The sequence below is a fragment of the Piliocolobus tephrosceles genome, chromosome 16 (genome assembly GCF_002776525.5).
Source record: "Piliocolobus tephrosceles isolate RC106 chromosome 16, ASM277652v3, whole genome shotgun sequence".
Taxonomy (NCBI): domain Eukaryota; kingdom Metazoa; phylum Chordata; class Mammalia; order Primates; family Cercopithecidae; genus Piliocolobus; species Piliocolobus tephrosceles.
Window position 1 is genome coordinate 57,957,287 of NC_045449.1, and position 21,827 is coordinate 57,979,113.

The following is a 21,827-nucleotide window of genomic DNA, read 5'->3' on the forward strand; positions in this document are numbered from 1 at the left end:
GGGTGGGGGGGGGAGGGGAGCGGGGTATTCTTAATCTCCAGAAATTGAAGCTCAGAAAGGTTAACTGAGCAAGGTCACAGAGCGAACGCATCACAAAGTCAGGATGTGGTGCATTTCGGTCCACTTTCAATACAAGCTCTTTCTACCACAACAGGTTACTTTGCACTCGGGGGCAGTTTTCAACTTTACATTCTCAACTCGTATCCTAGCTCCTGGCACAGAACATATCATCCAAGTTAGGCATCACTTGTCCCCTGCTCTTGGTAAAGTTTTCTTTTGCGTACTGCAGAGAAATGCGCTCATTAGCAGGTGGCCATCGAGATGCTGAAACGCAAAAGACTTGAGACTGAGCGGCTCTCATCTCTATGGTTGGTATGTGACCCATCTATCCTCTGGAGGATTCAGCAAGGACTACCAATCACCAGACAACTTTACATGCACGTGCTCACAAGTTGAACTTGCTATTGGTTAATGGCAGTAAAGCCCGCCCACCAGCTCTGGTCGGCTCCTTTAAGAGCAAGCCATCACCGTTTCCCCAGTCTTTCACCGCCTGCAGATTCCGGGAGGTGAGGTTGTTTTGCCAGGCGGGCCGTGTGGCCAGGGCTCGGGGCCTGGGAGCAGGGAGGCGGGGGAGGCCGGCCTGCTGTGATGACATTCCAATTAAAGCACGTGTTAGACTGCTGACGCGGGTGATGCGAACTGGAGTCTGAGCCGGCCCGAGCGAAGCAGGGAGGGGGCCGGTGGGCGGGCGAGCGCACACCCGCTCATCCATCACTCTCCTTTTCTTGTAGCTCCCAGCCGAGGACGTCGGGTCTTATCGTCCTTGCTGCTTTGCCACCCCATTCCCCTCAATAAAGCGTTTTGAACCCAACCCTGGTGTCGGTGTGTGTCGTTGGCGACGCGCTGTCTTTGAGCCCCCGCCGAGCCTCCTCGTGGCGCCGGGGGTCAATCTGCAGCGCTAGAGCATGTGCTTGCGCATAACTGGGGCCGCTTGGCCCCCCGCGGGCGGTCCTTTTAACCGCGAGCGACAGTAAGTGACCTGACTGTCCGGCTGCTAGGCTGGGCAATTTTCCAGGGGTTTTGCCACGACAGGCCTCAGCCCGTAATACCAAGGTTGGAATGGCGTGTGAGGGGGACGGTGACTGACGGGGACACGCGGACTCTGCTGCGTAGTGAGTGCCCTTCTGTGCTCCCCTGCGTTCCCCAGCCCAGCCCTCCCGGAGTGCATCGCGCGCGCTGTGCCTTTGCCATGAGTTCGACATAAGTCCCAAGCTGTCGTGTCTGCCATCAGACGCGCAGATTTAGTTGAAGGCAGCTTGGAATGGCGTCTGCAGGGCTGCTGTGTACTTGACATAAACGGATTCAGTGTGGAACTGCATGAGTTAACTCCTGACTAAAGGGGTAATCGACCTCTTTACAAACAACCACCATGCAGGAGTATGTGTGACAAGCATGGGACTAAAGCTTCGAGCAGGTTAATCTGTCACTCCTAAACAGTTCAAAATTATAGGGCGGTTGTGAAGATGAATTAGATTTTATATATAGTTGGGGACAACACAGACACCTAGTTACACAGTCCAGATTCTATGGTTGGTAAAATATCTTGCACAAGGGCTCCAGTGAAATGTGCATCAGTTCTGAGTACAAGGCAGCAGTGGTGGGCAAGGATGCACGTACGCGTTCACTGCATGGGCATTCGATGAATGAAGATGTCCCGAATGAAGATAACCAGACGATGAAGGGTATAAACAAGCCCAGGAGCACCACTGTCCTACCCCCTCAGTTATGAACTTTCACTGGATTCTTTAAATGTGGGCTGAAGATAATGGCACATAATTTGAAGGGATGTGGTGAGGATGGCTTTGCAGCCTTAAGACTGGGCAGTGATCCAAACCAGTTAAGTGAAAGCTGCCATTGCCAGGTGAGGGCCCCGGTGCTCCGTAGTCACTTGTGCCCCTATCTGAACAGGATTCAGTAGAAATGACTTAGATGCTTATCTAGTATTCGACATGAGATATTTATTTTGTGAAACAATGCAAGCGATTTTAAATCCCCACATACTATTTGATTAAGTGCAACATGGTACAGTCATGTGTAATCTCTTTACACGATAGTGCATCTAGTCCTTAGCCTTTAGTTATTGCACAACAATTATAAAGACCAGTGACCAGGACACACAGACTGTGACAGGCAGATTGGCCTACACAATGAAAAATCAACAGTACACCAACTGGAATGGTCAAACAATTTAAGTCAAATGTTTTAATGGTGCAATTAAAATAATCAAGGATTCAAACATGTTTTCAATATATTAATTTCTTTAAAGTCATGTTCAGGCAAGGTGCTGTTTAAAAAACCACTATTAGCTTTGTCCACAGATGTAAGTTATCAAAAGTTACCCTAGGTAATTCTGACGTTGAATGCAACTTTAAACAATAAAAAATGGTATTAGGTTTACTTCTTGAAGCAAATTATACAATAAGAGAGCCCCCAACCTTGTAAACTAAGCATTCTGACACAAATGCACAAAATTAAGTTGGCAACATTAATTTTGAGATGTAGTGTGATGCTGAGCAAACTTTTGGTCTTGACTCTTGAAATAATTTAAGAGAGCAGTTCTCCGTTTTGGCCTTCAGGAAGGGAAATCTGCCCGTAGAACTCTCCCAATCAGATTAACAAACTTTCGATTCCCATATAAAACCTGGAGGATATAGGAAACGCCAGATGGAAAAGTTGTGGTTCTGGCTTTCTGGCCCCACCCATCTGTACGAGAGGAGCCATCCTGTCATTCTGTGCAGTGTTTGATGTTTTCACATACGCTCCTGTCTCAGGAAAACATTCAAGATTACCTAGCAGCCAGGTGGTTGTACCTCATTGGTAAAAGGCTTGGGATGGTTTGATCTCATGGCTTTGCCTGATGTTCACATAAGTTCCACTGTCCTTACCCAAGCTGATAGCGTGTTATTGTGTGTGTGTGTTCTATGGCTACTTGCTTCCCAAATGCACAATTTAATGTGAAAAAAAGTAAGTTGCTCTGCCCATCTTTTCTGTCACCGAAATGAAAAGGCTCACAGAATTCCTCTCCCCACCCTCCAGACACATTGCACACTGACATTCTCTGGAAGTGTGGAAGGCTGCATACAAAGTGTAGAAGTGAAAAAGTCCCACTGTGCACCGGCTGCCTGAAGAAAAGCTTTGGAGGAGTAGAGGAGGCAAGTTGTTCAGCTTTGCTCTTACTATGCTCATTTGCTGCCATAAAACTGGGTAGACTTAAAAGCCATGGTGTGGGTCACCTGTAACTTCTGGATCCACCATGATTCTTCCATGGTCTCCTTTGCCAAATCAAAGCTTTGCAGCAGGCAATCCAGACAATTGTCACTGGATGCGGGGAATGACACCTCACAGTGGAATGGGCACTGGCAGGCAGAGGGCAGAAGCAGTCCTTTAAGAAAGAGTAGCTGTGGCACAGAGGCCAGTGCTACAGTACAGATGGCGGCCAAGAACCCCACACGTCCAGCTGGATGTCACAATACGGGGAACATCTGACATCTCCCATCATGGCTGATCAGCAGCCTCCACAGGTGGGTCTTTCAGGAGGCAGGAAGTGGAGCGAGGGTCCATGGCTGAGTGCATTATAGTGATATAAACATCATCCATGTTTGGCATAACAAAAACTTTCTGTAGGAAGATATTAAAGAAGAGCTATGTGGAAGAATGCCTTGCCAGGCTGTCACCCTCCTTTGTTCTGATAATTTTAGGCCTTAGACAAATTTTTAAAAATACATATAAAAACTTCCTACGCATTCCAAACTAATTATCCCACCATACATACTTCAGAAAGAGTTGAGGAATCATACCAGTGCGTGGCTACGAGAATCCTCTAATCTATCAGCTTGGAGGCAGAAGTGGCCTTTGATTTGGTGTACATTTAATAAGATTGCCCATATACACTGATATATATCCAACAATTTAAAAGAATTGGCTTAAGCTGTTCACAGCAGTTCCCAGCTACTATGTCTAGAACACATATTCCATGTAAATTATCCTTTTGTTAATAAATCCTAGCAATAAAATGTAAGCTAATGGCCGGGCGCAATGGCTCACGCCTGTAATCCCAGTACTTTGGGAGGCCAAGGCAGGCGGATCACCTGAGGTCCAGGGTTCAAGACAAGCCTGGCCAACATGGTGAAACCCTGTCTCAACTAAAAATACAAAAAAATTAGGCCGGGCGCAGTGGCTCACGCCTGTAATCCCAGCACTTTGGGAGGCTGAAGTGGGCAGATCACAAGGTTAGGAGATGGAGACCATCCTGGCTAACACGATGAAACCCCATCTTTACTAAAAATACAAAAAATTAGCCGGGTGTGGTGGCGGGCACCTGTAGTCCCAGCTACTCGGGAGGCTGAGGCAGGAGAATGGTGTGAATCCAGTGGGGCAGAGTTTGCAGTGAGCCGAGATGGCGCCACTGCACTCCAGCCTGGGTGACACAGCAAGACTCTGTCTCAAAAAAAAAAAAAGAAAGAAAGAAAGAAAGAAAAGAAAAAGGGGAAACTATAAGGCATGATATTCTTTCCCCTCACTAGGTTCAAAGTACTTTTCTATTTGGTGATGACATTAAGCTTTTTCAGAAATTGGTTATCAGTTATGTTTAATCTCTAGTTTTTAAATAAGAGGATTTTTTTTTTTAAGGCAGTAACTCAAAATACACCACTGCAAAAAGAACGTAGGTCTTCTTCAAAAGGTGAATTTCATTAAAAGTAAATAGTTTGCTAATCCATAAAACCCTGACAGACAACTGTGCTTCAAATATCTGATAAAAGTTTGATGGAAATAGCTCATCCCAGGGCCTCAGCTATACTGATATTACCTTTGGTGGCCAAATGCACAAAAACAAGCTGAGAGAGTAAGCTCTGGCTTAAACTCCCAGACTACACTAGAAGCTACCCAGGGGAGGGAGAGGCCTGATTCATCTTTGGACTCCCAGGGCAGGCGGTACCTGGCATACAGAAGGGTTTCCAGGAAAGTTTGTTGAACTGATCAAAATGAGCAAGGTGAACAGCACACAAGAACAGGGGGGCAGCCTCCCTGCCCACAGGTGGGGTGCTAAAAGTTGGGCAAGGCCAGGCCTTGCATAAGAGAAAACAAAGCCTGAGAGTCCCAGCAGGCTTGCTGGGAAAAGACGTCATCATTTTGCTCTGACCCACATCTTTTGGGTTTCCTCTGAAGATGACTTAGTAATGTTCTGTGGATAAGTTTCAGGGCTTTGACACTGTACCTAAAACTTTATTCCCATATTTGATCAAATGTAATACTCTTCCGGGATGAAGGTCATCATCAGATTTTCAAAAGAGGATCCTGACCCAGCTGAGGTTCAGAACCTCGGTTCTACCCAGAGCTTCTGTACTTGGTGTGAAATACTAGATAACACCAGAGGTTTACCTGAAACTCTTGCTCCAGTTTCTTCTCTATCCAGTCTGTCACATGAACTAAAGTCACTTCTCTCTCTCCAAGTTTTGGCCGAGCTTTCAGCTCCACATGTGGTGGCTTTCGGAAACCATACCTTTTTGAAGATAAGTAATAACCACATTTAGAAGCAAAGCAAGGAATGAGGCACTGACAGCACACATTCCTCATTTACATGGGGCTTTATCACTACTTAAAATGTTATTTTCTTCTGAAAATGCCCTCTAAAAATATTCCACACACAAAGTTTGAATTGTGAACCCCCTGTGTTCCCTAGATGGTGTCAGGGCTGTGGTGGATTTAGAACAGTTCTGACAAACGGAAAGCCAGGAAGCACACTAGAAAAACCCATGACCTGGGCACTGGTTTTTGTGTTTTTCTAAAATGGCAATAACCTTTCTTCTTTCAATTTTTATAAAAGTAGTATATGTACATTACAAAAACAAAACATACATTCAAGCAGATAAAGCAGAGAGTGAAAGATACACTGCCTCTCTCTGAATGTCACCCCCAAGAGAGGACCACGGACAGAAGTGGGGTCAACTCCCCTTACATTCTACTGTGCATATGTTGATCGGTAAGGTTCTGTTTTTTCACCCTACACCCCAACAATATGCTCTTTATGACTTCCCGAGGGAGCAGACTGGCAATCAGAACTGTTGGCAAAGTATCCAGACAAGACCATGTGTGCTATCAACTAAAACCTTACATCTGTCATGGACCAGTGCTTTTGGAAATACAGCAAAAATGTCAAGTTGCCATAAATATTTCTAAACACTCTCAATATCTATACTTACCTTTATAGATCAATAACACATAGGTCAGCATTTGAGCATGCCTTGGGTAGCACTATCCTAGAGCCCTTTTATTTTATCTCCCCCTGCAGAGGCATTTAAAACTGATAAATCTAAAGAACTGGCAGGAAGGAGAAGAAATGTATCAACTTTTACTATTAAATTTTTTTTTTAAGGTTTGAAAGACCATACAATATATTAACAGTGGTTATTTCTGGATGGTGAGATTATGGGTATTTATTTATTTATTTATTTTTCACCTTTTCCCAATCTCTCTCTCTCTCTTTTTTTTTTTTTTTACAATGAAAATATTACTTTAAAAAAAAGTATGAAAAGGCATTTTAAAGTTTTATTGGGAAATAGCAACATTATCGTTAAATGGTTAGTCAATTCAAAAACCCTCGTCTGATCATTCCTAGGAATCCTTCTGAATACCAATGATATGTACTAGCACGTTGGTTTCATTCTATGATAGAACAGAGCTATGTTTTTGTTATGAGTGTAGTTTATGGTACAATGAGATCTCTTATGCAATCACTATTTACACTTATGCCCATTTTTTAGGACTTAGCATGTCAATTTTAAATTGAGACTCACAGACAGTGATGCTGAACTTATCAGTAATTTATTTCAGTGACTCTCAACCCTGGCTTCATCACCCCTCACCCCTGAAATCCCGGGGAATAGGCCAGGCACATCTATATTTTTAGCAAGTCCCCAGGTGATTTTAACATGCAGCTGGTGCTGATAATCAAGTCCTCAGACACCAGAGGCACACGCTCCTGACTCCTCAGCATCGAGGCCTAACTCAGGAAGTCTCCCTGACTTCCCAGACTCTGTTGGATGTGTGATCCCCATCTTTAAAGTAGGGATAACAATGGCATCGACCTCAACAGGATGCTATGAGGACTAATCAGGTAATGCAATTACAACCAGGGCCAGGCAGAGAATAAAGGTGCTATCTACAAATGACAGCTGTTATTACTGGCAGAACAGTTGGCTTTCCAGAGGAGGAAGACCAAGAATAGAAACAGCTTATCTCATAAACTTCATGTATTAACTTTTCCTACCATGTGAAGATGAATTCTTGAACGTGAATTCACCACTCACAGAAGAAAGTACCATCAGATTTGCAACTAATATTAAGGTCCCATGAAAAATGTTTGGAAGCGCTTCTGCCCGGGAGACGGTACTTTCCATAACCTCAAGGTTAAGCAGTCTGGGATTTTTGTGGCCACGCAATAAGAGGAATCACTTGTTGTCCCTGAGGGCCCTCTACGTACCATACTCGGTCAGTCGGGGGTGGTGGAATGTTGACCGCCAAGGTTCCTCTACATTCTTGTACTTCAACAGTGAGCAGCAGGGGTGTGTTGGAGACTTCTTCGATCTTCTTTTTAATAAACTCTGTCTCTGTTGCTTTTTGGAAATATTTTGACTTGGTAATTTTATCAACAAACCTCATAATCTTACTTGTTCGATGACCTCCAACGTACCTTCAAATGTGGAACACAAAGGGCGGTTAGCATGGACTTCACTCTTTCACAGACAAAAACCTGTGGCTCTTCGTTCCCCTTAGTCGATGTTTTGGATAGGGTGATTCTGTGTTGGGGTGGGCGGCATCCTGTGCACTGCAGGGTGTTCAGCAGCATCCCTGGTCTCTACCTAGCAGATGCCAGTAGCACTCCCCCTAGTTATGACAATAAAAAATGTCGCCAGACATCAGCAAATGTCCTCTGGGGGCCCAAATCACCCCCAGTTGAGAACTACTACTTTAGAGAAGGTGTAAATGTCTGAAACAGCCCAAATGTTGACAATGGAGAGCTGGACAAAGTCCTCATGCAGAGGTTTCTCACCTGTCCTCTTTTACACTACTCCAATACCAGACAGAAATCCAATGACATATCAATCTCATAATCTCCATGGAGCAAGTAATAAATCATGCTGCATCAATAGGAAACATCGGTAATTAACAGACTGTCTTTAGGTGGTGTCACATGGCTACCCTGAGTGGCAATTAGTTTTCAAAGGGCTTGGAACTTCTTAAAGAAAAATGCAGCCTGGGCAACACAGTGAGTCCCCCATCTCTACAAAAAACAAACAGAAAATTAGCCAGGAGTGCTGGTGTGCACCTGTAGTCCCAGTTCCTCGGGAGACTAAAGTGGGAGGATCACCTGAGCCGAGAAGGTTGAGGCTGCAGTAAGCTATGATCGTGCCACTGCACTCCAGGCCTGGGTGACAAAGCAAGACGCCATCTCAAGAAAACAAAATGCTACACCAAGCTGACGTGCTCACAGGCCAAGAAAATAAGCTGTGGTATCAGGTTACATGTACCATGAGGCTGCCCTCGGGAAAAAGGATATTTGCTTTTTAAAATCCCCCACAGTTCCAGAATATGAGGAATAGTATGTGTTCAGGGAACAGCAATCATTCTTAAGTAGGTCAAGCAGCTCGACTAAATAATACACACAAACGTTGGCACCAACTCCTCAAACATCTGAATTCTCATCTCCTGTAGGATTTCAAAAGTGAATAGGTTGGTTTTTTCTTATAAAAGTTTCTGAATTATTTGGTTCCTTATAATCTCAGTGTCTTCAAGTCACTTTATGTAATTAAAAGATCCTTGTGGATAGGCTGTTTAAGCACTTTGCTCATTTCACAGCCCAAATAACAGGCAAAGAGTGCCCCCCTCCAAATGAAGTTCATGATCCAAAAGATCAGCTTAGTTATCAGTGCTTTCAAAATTCGCCAAAGAAAATCATCTGAACGTTTCTGCTTTGCAGGAACTTGCAGCTCAACAGAAACAAATGCACTCCAGCTGAAGCTGAGGGGAGGGAGGCTCTCCGCTGGCTCCAGGGGGAGGAGGCATGTGCTCCGCTCCTTCTAAAGGCTCAGGGCGATGCTTTTCATCATCAGCACGCCCTTCAACTTCTCTATTATTTAATCAAACAGCAACAGAAAGCCATTTTAGTAAGGAAAGCTATATGGGTCTTTTCACTTGGGGGCCTGGAATTTAAACAGACCACTGACCTGGGATGTTAACACAAAAACCATCTACTCAACATGAAAGAGGAAGGAAGATCACAGAGGAAGGAAGGGAAACAAGGCTCACTCCTAACTTGCTGTCCTGATCCCTGGAGACTCAGAGACACAGAAGCACTGATCCACTCACCCTTCGGTCCCTGGGAGGAGCTGTTTGTCTCCCCCGCTGGGCTCTGGGGCATCGTCTTCCTCGGAGGAGCCAGCGCTGGAGGATTCCTCATCGCTGTCTGCCAGACAGAATGCCCGGGGCCTGCAACTGGACACAGAGAGAGTCACCACCACTGCCTGCCCTCACCCAAGCTCTGCTTAGAAAGAGAATACACACACCCATGCACACACACTCAACCACAACAGGGTTGGGATATAACTTACTACAGCTCGTCATTCTCTCCAACCCACCCAAAACAGAAGAGGCCCAATCCAAGAATCCTTGGATCAGCGCAGATGCTCAGGACACTCTTCAATGCCAACGCCTCTGACAGGACCACAGAGGACTTGGGCCCAGAAGAGGTTGCTTTTGAGCATCAGAGGACAGGCGGTGGGAGTGTGATGCACACATAAAATGCAGTGATTTCAATCAGTAGTGTAGCGGGAGCCACGTGGGAGGATGAACAGAAAGAGCAGATGGTTGCAAGGGTGAGGTGACAGCTTATACTGGTGACATGGCCACTTCTCACCGATGATGGGATGTTGAGGCAAGTCCCTTGGCTCTGGCTTAGTTCAGCAACTCTGATGCTTTCTGGCTTAGTTACCCTCCAAGTTAGTTTTGACTCATGCGTCCTTTCCAGTGAAATTACATATTTCACTCCACACCTGCCCTATCTCCTGAAGGTCACAGAAAAAGCCAACAACCACACACACACACAAGTCTCAGGAGACTCTAGGAAGCAACTGACAGGAGAACCCAGGAAATTTTCTGGAAAAGTACACAACTAAAGACCATTTCTTTGACTGAAGTAAGGGAAAGCCTCATGGGAGAGCAGTGTCCCTCACTCAACTCTCCAGGGCGGATGCTCAGTTCCAGAGTTGTGGGGTTGCTGGATTACCCGCAGAGCTGAGGGGTCCAGTTCCCCTTGGAGGGGACCTGGGGGCTTCTGGGCTGAGCCTTGGGCCTACAGAAAGCAGCTTCCTCCCTGGACTGTGGCTTTGCTTCAGAAAGTACTGGCAGGGCTGTGTCTGAGTCCAGAGACTTAAATGGGACAAAATGAACTAGGGACAGAGTAGTCTCTGAACACTATTACACAACCAAATGGTCACCAAGCAAAGGCTGCTCATTGGATTTTTGATGACACAATTACATGGACAAGGGAAGGCAGTGAGGCTTAGGGCCTATCTCCCTGCAGCTGCAGTCCTTTGGTTTTCCTGATGCTGTCCTTGGGCCACCAGAGGCCCACTGGGACAGTTATCTCCTGACCAACAGGAGCCAAAGGCACCCAAGGGCACAGCACACATGCCAGTGTGGAACTGAAGGCCCAGCAATGGCCCCAGCACTGTGCACTGGGAGGGCAGGACTGAAACCTCCACCCTGGAAACAGGAGCCGGCTGTAAGAGGACCCGGACTGTGTCCTCCCTGGTAGGACACACAGCTCCTCCTCAACACCACTCTGAAACATTAGAACCAGCGCTCCAGCCAACAGGCTGAATTTCCACATTAAAGGGAAACTACCTCTGCAGAAACAAAAACCTCTTGTCCCTGGCCACAGGACAGCACCTAACTGGCTCTTCCTCCTTCCACCAAAGGCCTGGCTGGTCCAGGAAATGCTTATGTGTATCTGCTGGTTGCAGAGTCATATCAGAGTGTGCTGTGGTTAGGCAGCCCTCACAGGAATCTTATATTTAAAATGTATATAGCAAAATTTGATTCCCATGAAAGCCTAAACTGGGTCTTGGGTGAGGAAAGCCAGAGATGTAAATCCCCAAAGATCACACACCCCTCTCAGAAGAGCATCGGAGTTCTCCATCAGTAGGATGGCAGTGCCTGAGGCTCTCTGATCTCGTGCTGCCAGGCGTGGAATCTGTCCCCACAGCACAAGGAGCCTGCTCCTCACCCACAAAGCACAAAAGGCTGCCTGCAAGCTCTGGGACCCAGTGAGATCTGCTCAGCCACTGCTCCTTGTGTCCCCACCGGGGCATATCATCTGGCAGCTCCAACCCTGGGCAGAAGATGCCAGAGGCTGAGCGCTGTGGTAAACTCTCAGGTTACCAAGTTAATCCTCTGCAGGTCACAGAACAGGACAAATTTTGTGGCTTGAAGTGAACACTTTAGGTAACGCTGTACACTTCAAGCAGATCAGATGATGTGAAATCTGATTTTGACCGAGTGGTACCTCTGCTTTCCACACTGGGGGCGGTATTATGCGGCACCCAATACTTAGGTATTGTAAGTGTAGCCCAGTGTTTGCCTGATATTCACTTTTGTAACTGAACATGCATTTTATGATCTCAGCATGAACTTCAGAGAGAGATACACCGCACTTCCTTGTAGAAGACGTGCTGGAATGTAATCAGCCTACTTGTTTTAAACACACCTCAGAATTCCAGATGAGTGTGATATCCTTTCAAAGAGACACCTTAAAAGGCTTATTCCAGTTATGTTCCTTCTGCCAAAAATCTTTTGGAAATGTCAGATATATAAGAAAAAGTGAATTATTTTATCACTGATACTCTTAGACCAAATATTTTATTTCTTGGTCTCATAATCACCATCACCTCTGAAGACTTCTAGCAATTTCTCAAAGGTCCAAACCATCTACAAAGCAGGACAATTGGCTGTCACTCAGGTTAGCTAAAAGAACGTCACGGACCCTGGAGGCAGTTCTAAAAAGAAGCCCCCAAAATGCTTTAAATGAAGGATGCATAATTAAATTCAGAAGGCCTGTAAGATGTTTGCTTTGAGGGGGACCACACTCAAGAATGTACTAATTTTCTTTTGAGAAAATCAGTTCCATACACCTGCCACAGGCACACATGTGCATACACACCCACAAACTAGACAGAGTCACAGTGTAAACTGCAGGCACTCGGTGCGTAGAACACCAGGGGCCTGGGGGCAGAAGGGTGGTTTGGGGTAGATGTGGACTAGTGACCCAAAAGAGGTCAGATGGGGCCAACTTCTGACTTGGGGACTTGTACAAAGGGCCCAGACTGCGGTGGTGGAGCAGTAAGAGGCCAAGTGCCTTATAGGAAACACTTCACTCCCATGCCACTTTTCATTTAAAGGGCACCCAAGAGGCAGAGCGCTCCCTTTACTAACTCATTCTGGCCCTCTGCAGGGCAGTTCCTAAAGTAGATGCTGCTCAGCTCACTATCTTAATGTCATCTGAATGCCATACTGCCCAAAAGTTATGTTACCTGCAGTGTGCGACAAAAGGACTATTTGGGAAATGAAAAGACTAAAGGAAAAATGCCCACGAAAATACAGCAGACACACATTTCAAAGGGAAGATACTTTGCTAGGGCAAAGCTACACAGGTTTCAATCTCAGTCTCACCCTCGGGGTGCTAACTAAAGGTGAACAAACTTCCTACCAGTAAGGAGGACATCTCACAGGTTGAGCAGCATCTCCTCAGAGACTCCGCAAGAGCACAATCATTTGCACACTTGAACAGGGACTGAAAAAAGCAGTGAGACGAAGCCGAGGCCCCGCCAGGCAGGACACCAGGAAGCAGACCCTGATGTGCAGTGAGGCCCTGGACAGGCGGCCACAGGCTGAAGGGAGGGCCTGGAGGAAAGGGCTGCTGCTGGCCAATTCTTCAGACGTTCTGCGCTTTGGAGGTTTAATATTAAGGAAGATGTCAGTTCCAAAGATCACGCGCTTCAAACACCTACTACGTATGTTGACTCCTGTCCCTTCTCTGCTACTAAGCCCCATGGTGATTCCATAAACCTCACGACTGAGGAAGTGAAGTGGATTCTGGAATCACTTCTGGGATTAGGTTCTTAACCACAGATGGGCTTTCAGAGATTCACAATGCTCCTAGAAACTGTGAGCCAAATGGTGTATGTGGAAGCATTTTCAGAAAGAAGGACCCAGTGCTCTCAGGTTCCCGAAGGGATCCTTTCTGAAAAAAAGGGGTAAGGGTCCATTTTTCCACCCTTTTTCTCCCAAATGAAGTGCTTTTGGCTTGTATTCCTCCTTACTTTTAAAACCAAATGACAGCCAATTACACATCAACATATAATTTAACACCCTCACAGGAAGAAGCAAAACATTTTATAACAGACTCTCAGAGAAAAAAAAAAAAGTACTTTAGAAATATAAGTGAAATATAATACCATCACATTCCTAAAGCAGAGGATTTTTTTTTCACTCAGTCTAGAGAAGCACAACTTTCCAGAAACACGTCCATCCTCTGATCGGCCAGAGTTTATGAACTTGAAACTAGGCCATGAGGGCTGCAGGAATAGCAGTGAATGGGGGACGCCTACGTGGCAAGCACATCAGGGACCGGCCTGGTTGCCACCCCTGGTGCCCAAGACCCCCTTTGCAATGGAGTCCCTGCACCTCTGTGCCTACATGGGGCTGTTTCTTGAAAGGGCTCCTTGCACAAACACATCTGCCCGAGGTTGCTCTGCCACACTTCCTTTTTAGTAGAACTCATTTTCAAGACTGCTTCTGCCTCAGGTGCTTCATGTTCTAGGCAGCTGGTACGCAACTCTGTCGTCATGAGCTGGATTTACTGTGCTCAGCTATGCGTGGGGGTGCGGTGGGGACAGCAGGACCAGGAATTGAGTCTGACTAGATCAGGACTCCAGCAATTCAAACGGGGGAAGTCTGTAAGACTTTCCCTGTCAGGAAAGCCTCTTAACTACTCCTGGTCTGGGTTCTCTCAGGCTCACGAACTGTGCCTTTATGTCCAAGAACGTGATGAAAAGACAGGTTTCCTCATGGTATCACATGGGATCAAACAAGACTCAGAAGTTACAGGGTATGAAATGCTATGTGGAGAGTTGATAAATACCACACTCACCAGAAAATATAAATCCACAGATTGCCGAATCCAAACATATTTTAACAAATAGAAAAACGAAAGGAAAATAGCACAGACACAGGTTAGATTGCATATAGCTGGTAAAATTCTCCAATTATTAAAATAAAAACATTTCATTAAGTAACTTGCATAAATCAGAATAATCTAAGTAAAAGAATATTCTCAAATGTATAACCCAGCTCTCCAATCTGCTATTACCACAAGCATGAATATAAGCATTAGGTCAGTACCAGAACCAAGCAAAAGTCTAAGAGCCAGTATCTTATATTTAGACCCCGTGGAGGTAGCTCCTTGTGACATTTTCATGTCATCACACTGTTGATACTATGCAAAGGGCTAAAGATGTGAGAAGCAGCCTCTAGTCAACATTTTTAATATGGTAAAAACAATAATATAATTTAAATTTATAGTCAGAGCAGTCATTTTTAAGGAGAGTAGGATGTAAAAGTTCTTGCTTATCTAGTCTATGCATTTAAGAGGGAAAAAAATTAAGCTTCATGAATTACCTCACAATTTTGGAATATTTACTAAATCAGACACACCCTAGGCAGCAGATATGCTATCTACAAAGAGAGGGATTTACTAGGCAAGTCAACTTTGTATTATTTAGGGAAAACGCTTCTCAAAACACTTTAGGAGCACCCTCTGCGCTACAAAATCAATCATCTAATTACAAGTAATTCTGACTTTGTGAGTAAAGCAGGTAGATTCAGCCTGCTCCACATATTGCTGTTTATGACCGGAAGGATCTTAATGATTCCATTCGAGGATCATTTTATTGCTCGGATGAGTCTGCCCTGCTTGTCTGAGTCAGTGATGCTTTCTGGGTAATCAATTCCATGTGTACCACCACCAGCACTGAGGGCAAAGACACTGTCACAGCTGAGCTGGGTTGAGAGCTCACAGGCCACTGGGGATGAGACTAGGAACTCATTCCCTGAAACGCTCTGGTCCAGGAGCACTTACACAGAAGCTCACTCAACATCCAGGGGCCACTACACATCAAACCTGCTTCTCAAAGGCTGGAGGGAGAGGCTGGTGCCCCAGGATTGATTTAGTAAATTCATATATAGCCCCTTACCCTTCTTTGCCAATTTCTCCAACCTTCAGGGCTTCAACAAGAGGCTCTTTACCTAGTTTGGTCAAATTCATTTTGGTCTCGAGAGTCATCAGAAAGGACCCATTGTAGGACATTTCCAAATCAATCCAGAGTCCTGGAGAAATGGTGAAAAAACAGAAGGTTTTTTTCCCCCCAAAAAACACATGACTATAAATGACAGTATAAAAACTTACATTTAAAAATATCTAAGTAGGCACCATATTGAAAGTCCATGTATCGTCTGTCTACTAATCTAGGTGAGAAGAGGACTGAGCGCGCACTATGCCATCGACACACCCGAGAAAAGGTCATGGAATAGATCGAGCCCCTGGTAAACAGCCAGTATCTCAGGACCCATTAACACGGTCCTGGGGAATTCAGTGCACAAGTCGGCACTGGAAGGGTCCCATGCTCTGGCTTCTAAAATCTCCTTGTATTTAGTAAAAAGATATATGCCCAGCAGAAGAAAATGGCTTGACCCAGGGCAAAGCCAGGACAAGGCATGCTGATGCCCAGCCAGTTATGAGGCAGAAGGGAAGTACTAAGACTTCACTGTAAGCTGGGTTATTCTTTAAAAACACATATAAGAACCATTCTTTCTTAAAATTCTCCAGTATTGGGAGTGGGACATAGAAATTGGCTCAGATTTAACAGGAAGAGTGACAAATGGGAACCAAAGAATTAACTTTCAATTCCCAGGATTATCCAGATACAATTGGGTAATCACTTTGTACCTTAAGCTAAAAATCAGCTCCTTAGGAAAGATATTACGCCAATGAGATCATATCTAAAAGGCTTGTAGCTTCATGGAATTTTACTGGGATGGCCGCTGATCAATTTAAAATGCAAACAGGGTTTATCTCATGACCCTCTTCTACTTGAGGATTCTATGATTTGTCAAGTATTTTTCTGTGATTTTTCAGACTCAGGGCTCCAGAAGACCTCATGGACTTTCTATCAAAATGTGATCCTTTAAGTGGGTGTTTAAACGTTAATAAACTTTTATAGATCCTCACATGACAAATGACAACATCTAAAAGGAAATTAATCTAAAACCACTGTTCACATACAGTGTTGTTTTCAAGCTATTACAGTAAACAGCCCATCCCCTACACAGCCACCACCTCAGATAAAAGCACTGCTTAACCCCAACCAGCACTAACGGCGTCATTCCTCACTAAAGGCAGGATGATTTCCATTTTGTGTTCAACAAATTCTTTTTACCATAATTGAAGGTAATTATTTTCCATGAATGACCTGGTTTAATTAAGTGATATGGAGATCAACTGTGATTATCTTCTTTGCAGCAACACTCACAAAATTGCTGTATTTCTTGTTTACATTAAGCAGTTAAAAAGAATTAATTAGCTTGCTCTTCAAAGGTACTACTATACTACTGGAAATAAAGGGTATATCTGCTTTAATAAAGAAATTTAGTTTTTAAGCACTTCAGGAGAAAGGGGATTACAGCAAAAGGCTAATATTAATAGATTTAAACTCAATGTAAAAAAACAAGATATTTATTGTTGTACAGTATTTCCAGCTTTGAGAATTAATAGATTCAAACTACCTAGTTACTATATACATCCAAACATAATAGTTTCTTTTGAAAATTCTAGTCAAGTTTCCAATAAATATTAATAGTATGCGTTGCCTTTGCAAACTGACACATTAAAGACACCAGAATTATACTTCTTACAAAATGGAAAGTTTTGCTAGTCTGTTTTTTAAATGAAGAGATATGGATTTAGGCTTAGTAAACTGCTGGCTCACGCCCCAGTCACGGGGACATTCCACCCAATGATGTGTGGTCCAGTGTCCCTGCCAGGAGCTGGGGGGCTGGAGGAAGGCCCAGGGAAGAGCAAGGAGCCCAGTCACATAGATTGGGGCTTACGTTTCACTGGAAGTTTCTTCACTTCTGTGGCATCAGTCCCCTCGTCTGCACCAAGGAGACCTATACTGCCTCTTCCAGGGAGGGCTGTGTACACCCTGGCACCTGGCACAGTCTGACCAGGTAGCCTCCCTTTTTCTGCCTTCACCAGCCCACGCTTACTTCTTGCTCCAGTCTCCCTTGCTGCTATTGCCAGGGAAGAGACTGTACTGGGCAGCCATGGAGCCTGATATTTGAGGATGAGACTTGGGCATCTGACTGAGCCTCTGCCTGGGGGAGTGGTCTGTTTTAAACACTGAATATGCCTCATGAGACCCACCCACAGGGCCCTGCTCAGCCCTGGCACTCATAAAAATATGAAGAAGTCAAGAATGCTTTAAGGACTTTTTTCTTCCCCGAGATGGGGTCTCACTCTCACCCAGGCTGGGTGCGTGCCACCTGGTAAGATCTTGGCTCACTGCAACCTCCGCCTCCCAGGCTCAAGTGATCCTCCCACCACAGCCTCCTGAGTAGCTGGGACCACAGGGATGCGCCACTATGCCTGGCTAATACATATATATATATATTTTTTATTTTTGGTAGAGATGGGGTTTTGCCACGTTGCCCAGGCTGATTTCAAACTCCTGAGCTCAAGTGATCAGCCTGCCTTGGCCTCCCAAAGTGCTGGGATTACTTTGGGAGGTGTGAGCCACTGCACCTGGCCTGGGAATGGTTTAAGAACTTTTAAAAGCAGACATGAATGGTAAATAAATATTCCAACAAATGACTCTAATATGAGGTGCTTGCATTCCGATGAGGGTAAGAAGACGATTTTAGCATTAAGTGTAAGAAAAATTTGCTTTTGTAAAACTTTGCTTTTGTAACAATGATTCAGCAGGCAGAACTTGACCTGAAAACCTGGAGACACGGGCAACTCCCAAAACTCGGAGCAAAGACCAACTGGTTATGTGACAGGTGAGTCAGGAGGCCCCTGCCTTGCAAGACTGAAAGATGAAATTAACAGTTACTAGAAAGGTTGTCTCCCCCTGGGGACTAACATAGCAACAATGAGCACACGGGGACACACTCGACCCCATGAGCAGCATCTCCCACTGTAACCCAGCTAAATGCTACTTAATCTAGAGCAATGCAGTTACACGGCCCTTTCTTTTGTACTCTTGACAAATGGTAAGACTTAGCTATAGGCATTTCACTGAAAATACTTTCTATAACCATGTGCCCTGGCTGGTGCTCAAGAACAAAACCAGAAATTGAGGAGCGGGACAATTTTTGATGCCTTTAAATAGGAGTAAGGCAGGCAGTCCTGAGAGGTTCTCTGGGAAAGGGGGCGGGAGGCACGCATACGAAGGGTCTCTTCCACATCATGTTGAGAGGTTGTCCAGTGGTAACCAGTGGCACCCAATTATTAACGGGCCCCTATAAAACTGGCACTTCAGGCTGGGTACAATGGCTCCCGCCTGTAATCCCAGCACTTTGGGAGGCTGAGGCAGGCGGATCACCTGAGGCCAGGAGTTCAAGACCAGCCTGGCCATCATGGTGAAACCTTGTCTCTACTAAAACTACACAAATTAGCTAGGCATGGTGGTGCGCACCTGTAGTCCCAGCTGCTAGGGATGCTGAGGCACGAGAATGGCTTGAGCCTGGGAGGCGGAGGTGCAGTGAGCCACAATCACTGTACTGCACTCTAGCCTCTGTCCCATAAGAAGAAAAACAAAACAAAACAAAAAAAACCCTTGCACTTCATGCAGCAACACGAGTGACAATGAAATAAGACTTAGTCTGTGCACCTGGAAGGAGCTCAGATGCTGTTTTCCCACTCTTCAGTTTCATGGGGGCAGGATCAATTACCATTACCAACCGCTATGTAGAGACACTGTGGCAAAAATTACAGCTTATTCCACCAAAAAGCATGTATGCATTCTTAATGTACAGTATCAGAGCCAAAAGCACTGAGATGAACCCCTGCCCTCAGGAAGTGTATGTCTGAAGGAAAATCAAAGTGGCCTAGGCCAGCTGGTGCAGCTCAGACCATGATACCAGATGATATCATAAAATGCCTTTGCATTCGTCCCCACAGACAAGCAGTGGCCACAACTACAAGATGCTCTTCTGCCCTCGGCCTGGTTTTCTAGTTAACAGACCCCATGGCCTCAGTCCTCCTATGGCCAGGTGAATCTATCTAATAATCTCACACAGCGGTTCACTGTTTTATTACTATTTAGGCATCTGTCTCATTGGAGTAGGCTTGACAGGGCACCTGCTGCTTGGGAGTAGTTAAGGGAACCAAAACCCTGCACACCTGAGCTTGGTCCTCACATTATTTTCTCCTCCATTTCCTTCTACCTGTAACTATTAATAGCTGATTTCACTATGAAAGTCAATATTTGGCATCCAAAGAACAAAACTTCTTAAAATGGAACATTTGATAACATATCAAGAACAGATGTTGGAGTTATTCAGCTTTGGGAAGAACACACCAGTGACTGTTGTGCTCCTGGCAAAGAGACCAGTGCCATATTGCTCATTCAGATACTACAGAAAATTAGTAATTCCTTGTGTGTGGATGTGTCTTTGATGACAGACATCATTTTTAGCTTTATCTACCTGTAACTGTCCTCTGAAATAGAGCTCCACCCCTTCAAGGTTGACAAGCTGCAAATCAGGGTCCCCTGTCCCCCACCCGACCCATGTTCCACAAAAGGTATGATTTCCCCTTCCCACACTAAGTGTTTTTCTTCCTGTAGCATGATCTGGTCGGAGCCACTCCTATCAGCCCCATGCACTAGAGTATAGCCCTGCCTTGGTGCTCAGGCCCAGGCAGCCCCAGTGGCTGTAGCCGCCCTCTAATGTCGCTCTTGAAGGAGGTGTGGCAGGAGGAGTGAGCAAGTCATGACTGGCTCTGGCTCCAGTTTTCTGTTATTACTCAGGTGGCAAAGTAGCATCAGTCCCAACACTGGACGTGAAGGCACGTAGGTAGTGGATCCTAGTAGGATCCAGTCTGGAACACTGGACGTGAAGGCACCAGGCACAGAGGTTAAGGTCTGGAACATCAGTCCGGATGACTAAGGGCAACTCTGGAGACAGACAAGGTTTCTATTTCTGTGGAACATGGTAATATTTCCATAGAATCTGAGGTGCTCAGTCTAAATTCGGGCTGTTATTTGGGTATCCTGAAACAAGGCAAAACCCAATAGGGTCCTCTGTCTATGTGGACACTCAGTGGCTATTTTCAGTTTTAGATTCACGTTGCAAACATCCCGAAGACTAAATGAATTCATCTAAGCCTGAGGGGTTGTGGTCTGCATCCTTGGCTCATTCTGACCCTGCTGACACACCTGTGGGCACCTGTTCTGAAACCGCTGGTCTCAGGCACAGAAGATAAAAACCTACTGACAGAAGCAGCCCCCATCCACCCAGCCTCTTCAGGATGATTTTATTAATACTAACAAAGTGGCCGGAGGGCAGCAGCTAATGCTGATGCTTACTATGTGCCACGTGCTCCGAGTGCTTTACATGTAACACCGCATCTCTACCACACCCGAACGAGGCGGGCAGCACTGCCACCAGCACTTGAAAGATGAGGAAACTGAGGTATAGAGTGGTTAGTGGCTTCCCCACAGTTGTACCACTGAATGGTGTATGAGCAGGACCCAAAACACAGGTGACCTGGCTGAAGAGCCAGTGCTCATGGGCAGCCTTTGACCGGGCCTAGACTCCATGGAACAGGCTGGAAGTGTGAGGCTGCTGCTGAACTGGGCAAGTCACCCCTCTCTGGGCTTTGGCTCATACAAACATGGCAGGGTGGAGTGAAGCAAAGCTGACTGCCCTTTCAAGTCTGCCCAGTTCTTCAAGGGTTTTGAAAATGAGCCATGTTTTCTAAATTTTTAGCCGTAAGAAAAAAGATTTGGAGAGCATACACCAAACATGTACTGAAAAGGCAACCCTGGTTCTCTCTGAATGGCGGGATGACGGGTAATATTTTCCTTTTGACCTTTCCTGAATATTTCCATTTTTCCCACAATGAGTATTTGTTGAATGAGTGAACAAACATTACCCTAAGGGAGTTAATAAAATAACTGGAAAGAGTTTGGCTGAGTGGCAGGCCCTGGAGGCGGCAGCCCAGGGTAGGGATGAAGGCTGGGTAGAGGAGGCCAGTCTGGTGGGGGAAGGGTAACACACACAGGTTTCTGGTCTTTGCTGTGTGGCCTAAAGGAAAGAAAGGAAATCCATATATATCCCGAAGGTAGAGGGGCTAGTTCCAGGGTGTGTGTGGAGTGAGGAGGCGTCAGAGCTGAGGCAGGAGGAGCACAGTCAGTTTCTAAGGGACAGAGCTTATCTATCGTCCAGCCATCTGCCTTTAGTGGGAAGTGAGGCTGCTCTGGAAAAGGTGGTCATTTAAACTCATTCACTTCACTTGAGACAGGTTGTGTGTGTTGGAACAGGGACAAGCCAACATGGCCATCATGTGCTATTTCATTCAGAAGAACCACAGACTTTACTTCTCACAGCAGCAAGGCCATGAAAGCTAAGAATGCTGTTTTTTTGTGTGT

The 21,827-nt window shown here is 45.5% G+C and overlaps 1 protein-coding gene and 2 non-coding genes across 5 annotated transcripts in view; 2 read left to right on the top strand and 1 right to left on the bottom strand.

Moving 5' to 3' along the window:
* The first annotated feature begins 642 nt into the window (after positions 1 to 642).
* LOC111542603 lies at positions 643 to 712 on the top strand. Its single transcript, XR_002731606.1, has one exon. It is a non-coding gene; the product is annotated as a small nucleolar RNA SNORD104 (small nucleolar RNA).
* A 188-nt stretch (positions 713 to 900) lies between these two features.
* Positions 901 to 1,033, top strand: LOC111542609. Its single transcript, XR_002731611.1, has one exon. It is a non-coding gene; the product is annotated as a small nucleolar RNA SNORA76 (small nucleolar RNA).
* A 965-nt stretch (positions 1,034 to 1,998) lies between these two features.
* Positions 1,999 to 21,827, bottom strand: part of TEX2 (testis expressed 2) — a 117,224-nt gene continuing 97,395 nt past the window's right edge. For 2 of the 3 annotated variants that reach the window (XM_023212061.1, XM_023212062.1), the window contains 5 exons: positions 15,369 to 15,501; positions 9,427 to 9,552; positions 7,541 to 7,750; positions 5,440 to 5,560; positions 1,999 to 3,678 (listed from right to left, as the gene is read on the bottom strand). In XM_023212061.1, coding sequence (XP_023067829.1) covers positions 3,556 to 3,678; positions 5,440 to 5,560; positions 7,541 to 7,750; positions 9,427 to 9,552; positions 15,369 to 15,501 — 713 coding nt within the window. In that variant the 3' untranslated portion in view covers positions 1,999 to 3,555. The remainder of the gene's footprint in view (positions 3,679 to 5,439; positions 5,561 to 7,540; positions 7,751 to 9,426; positions 9,553 to 15,368; positions 15,502 to 21,827) is intronic. The other variant, XR_002731586.2, reaches the window with a different exon arrangement.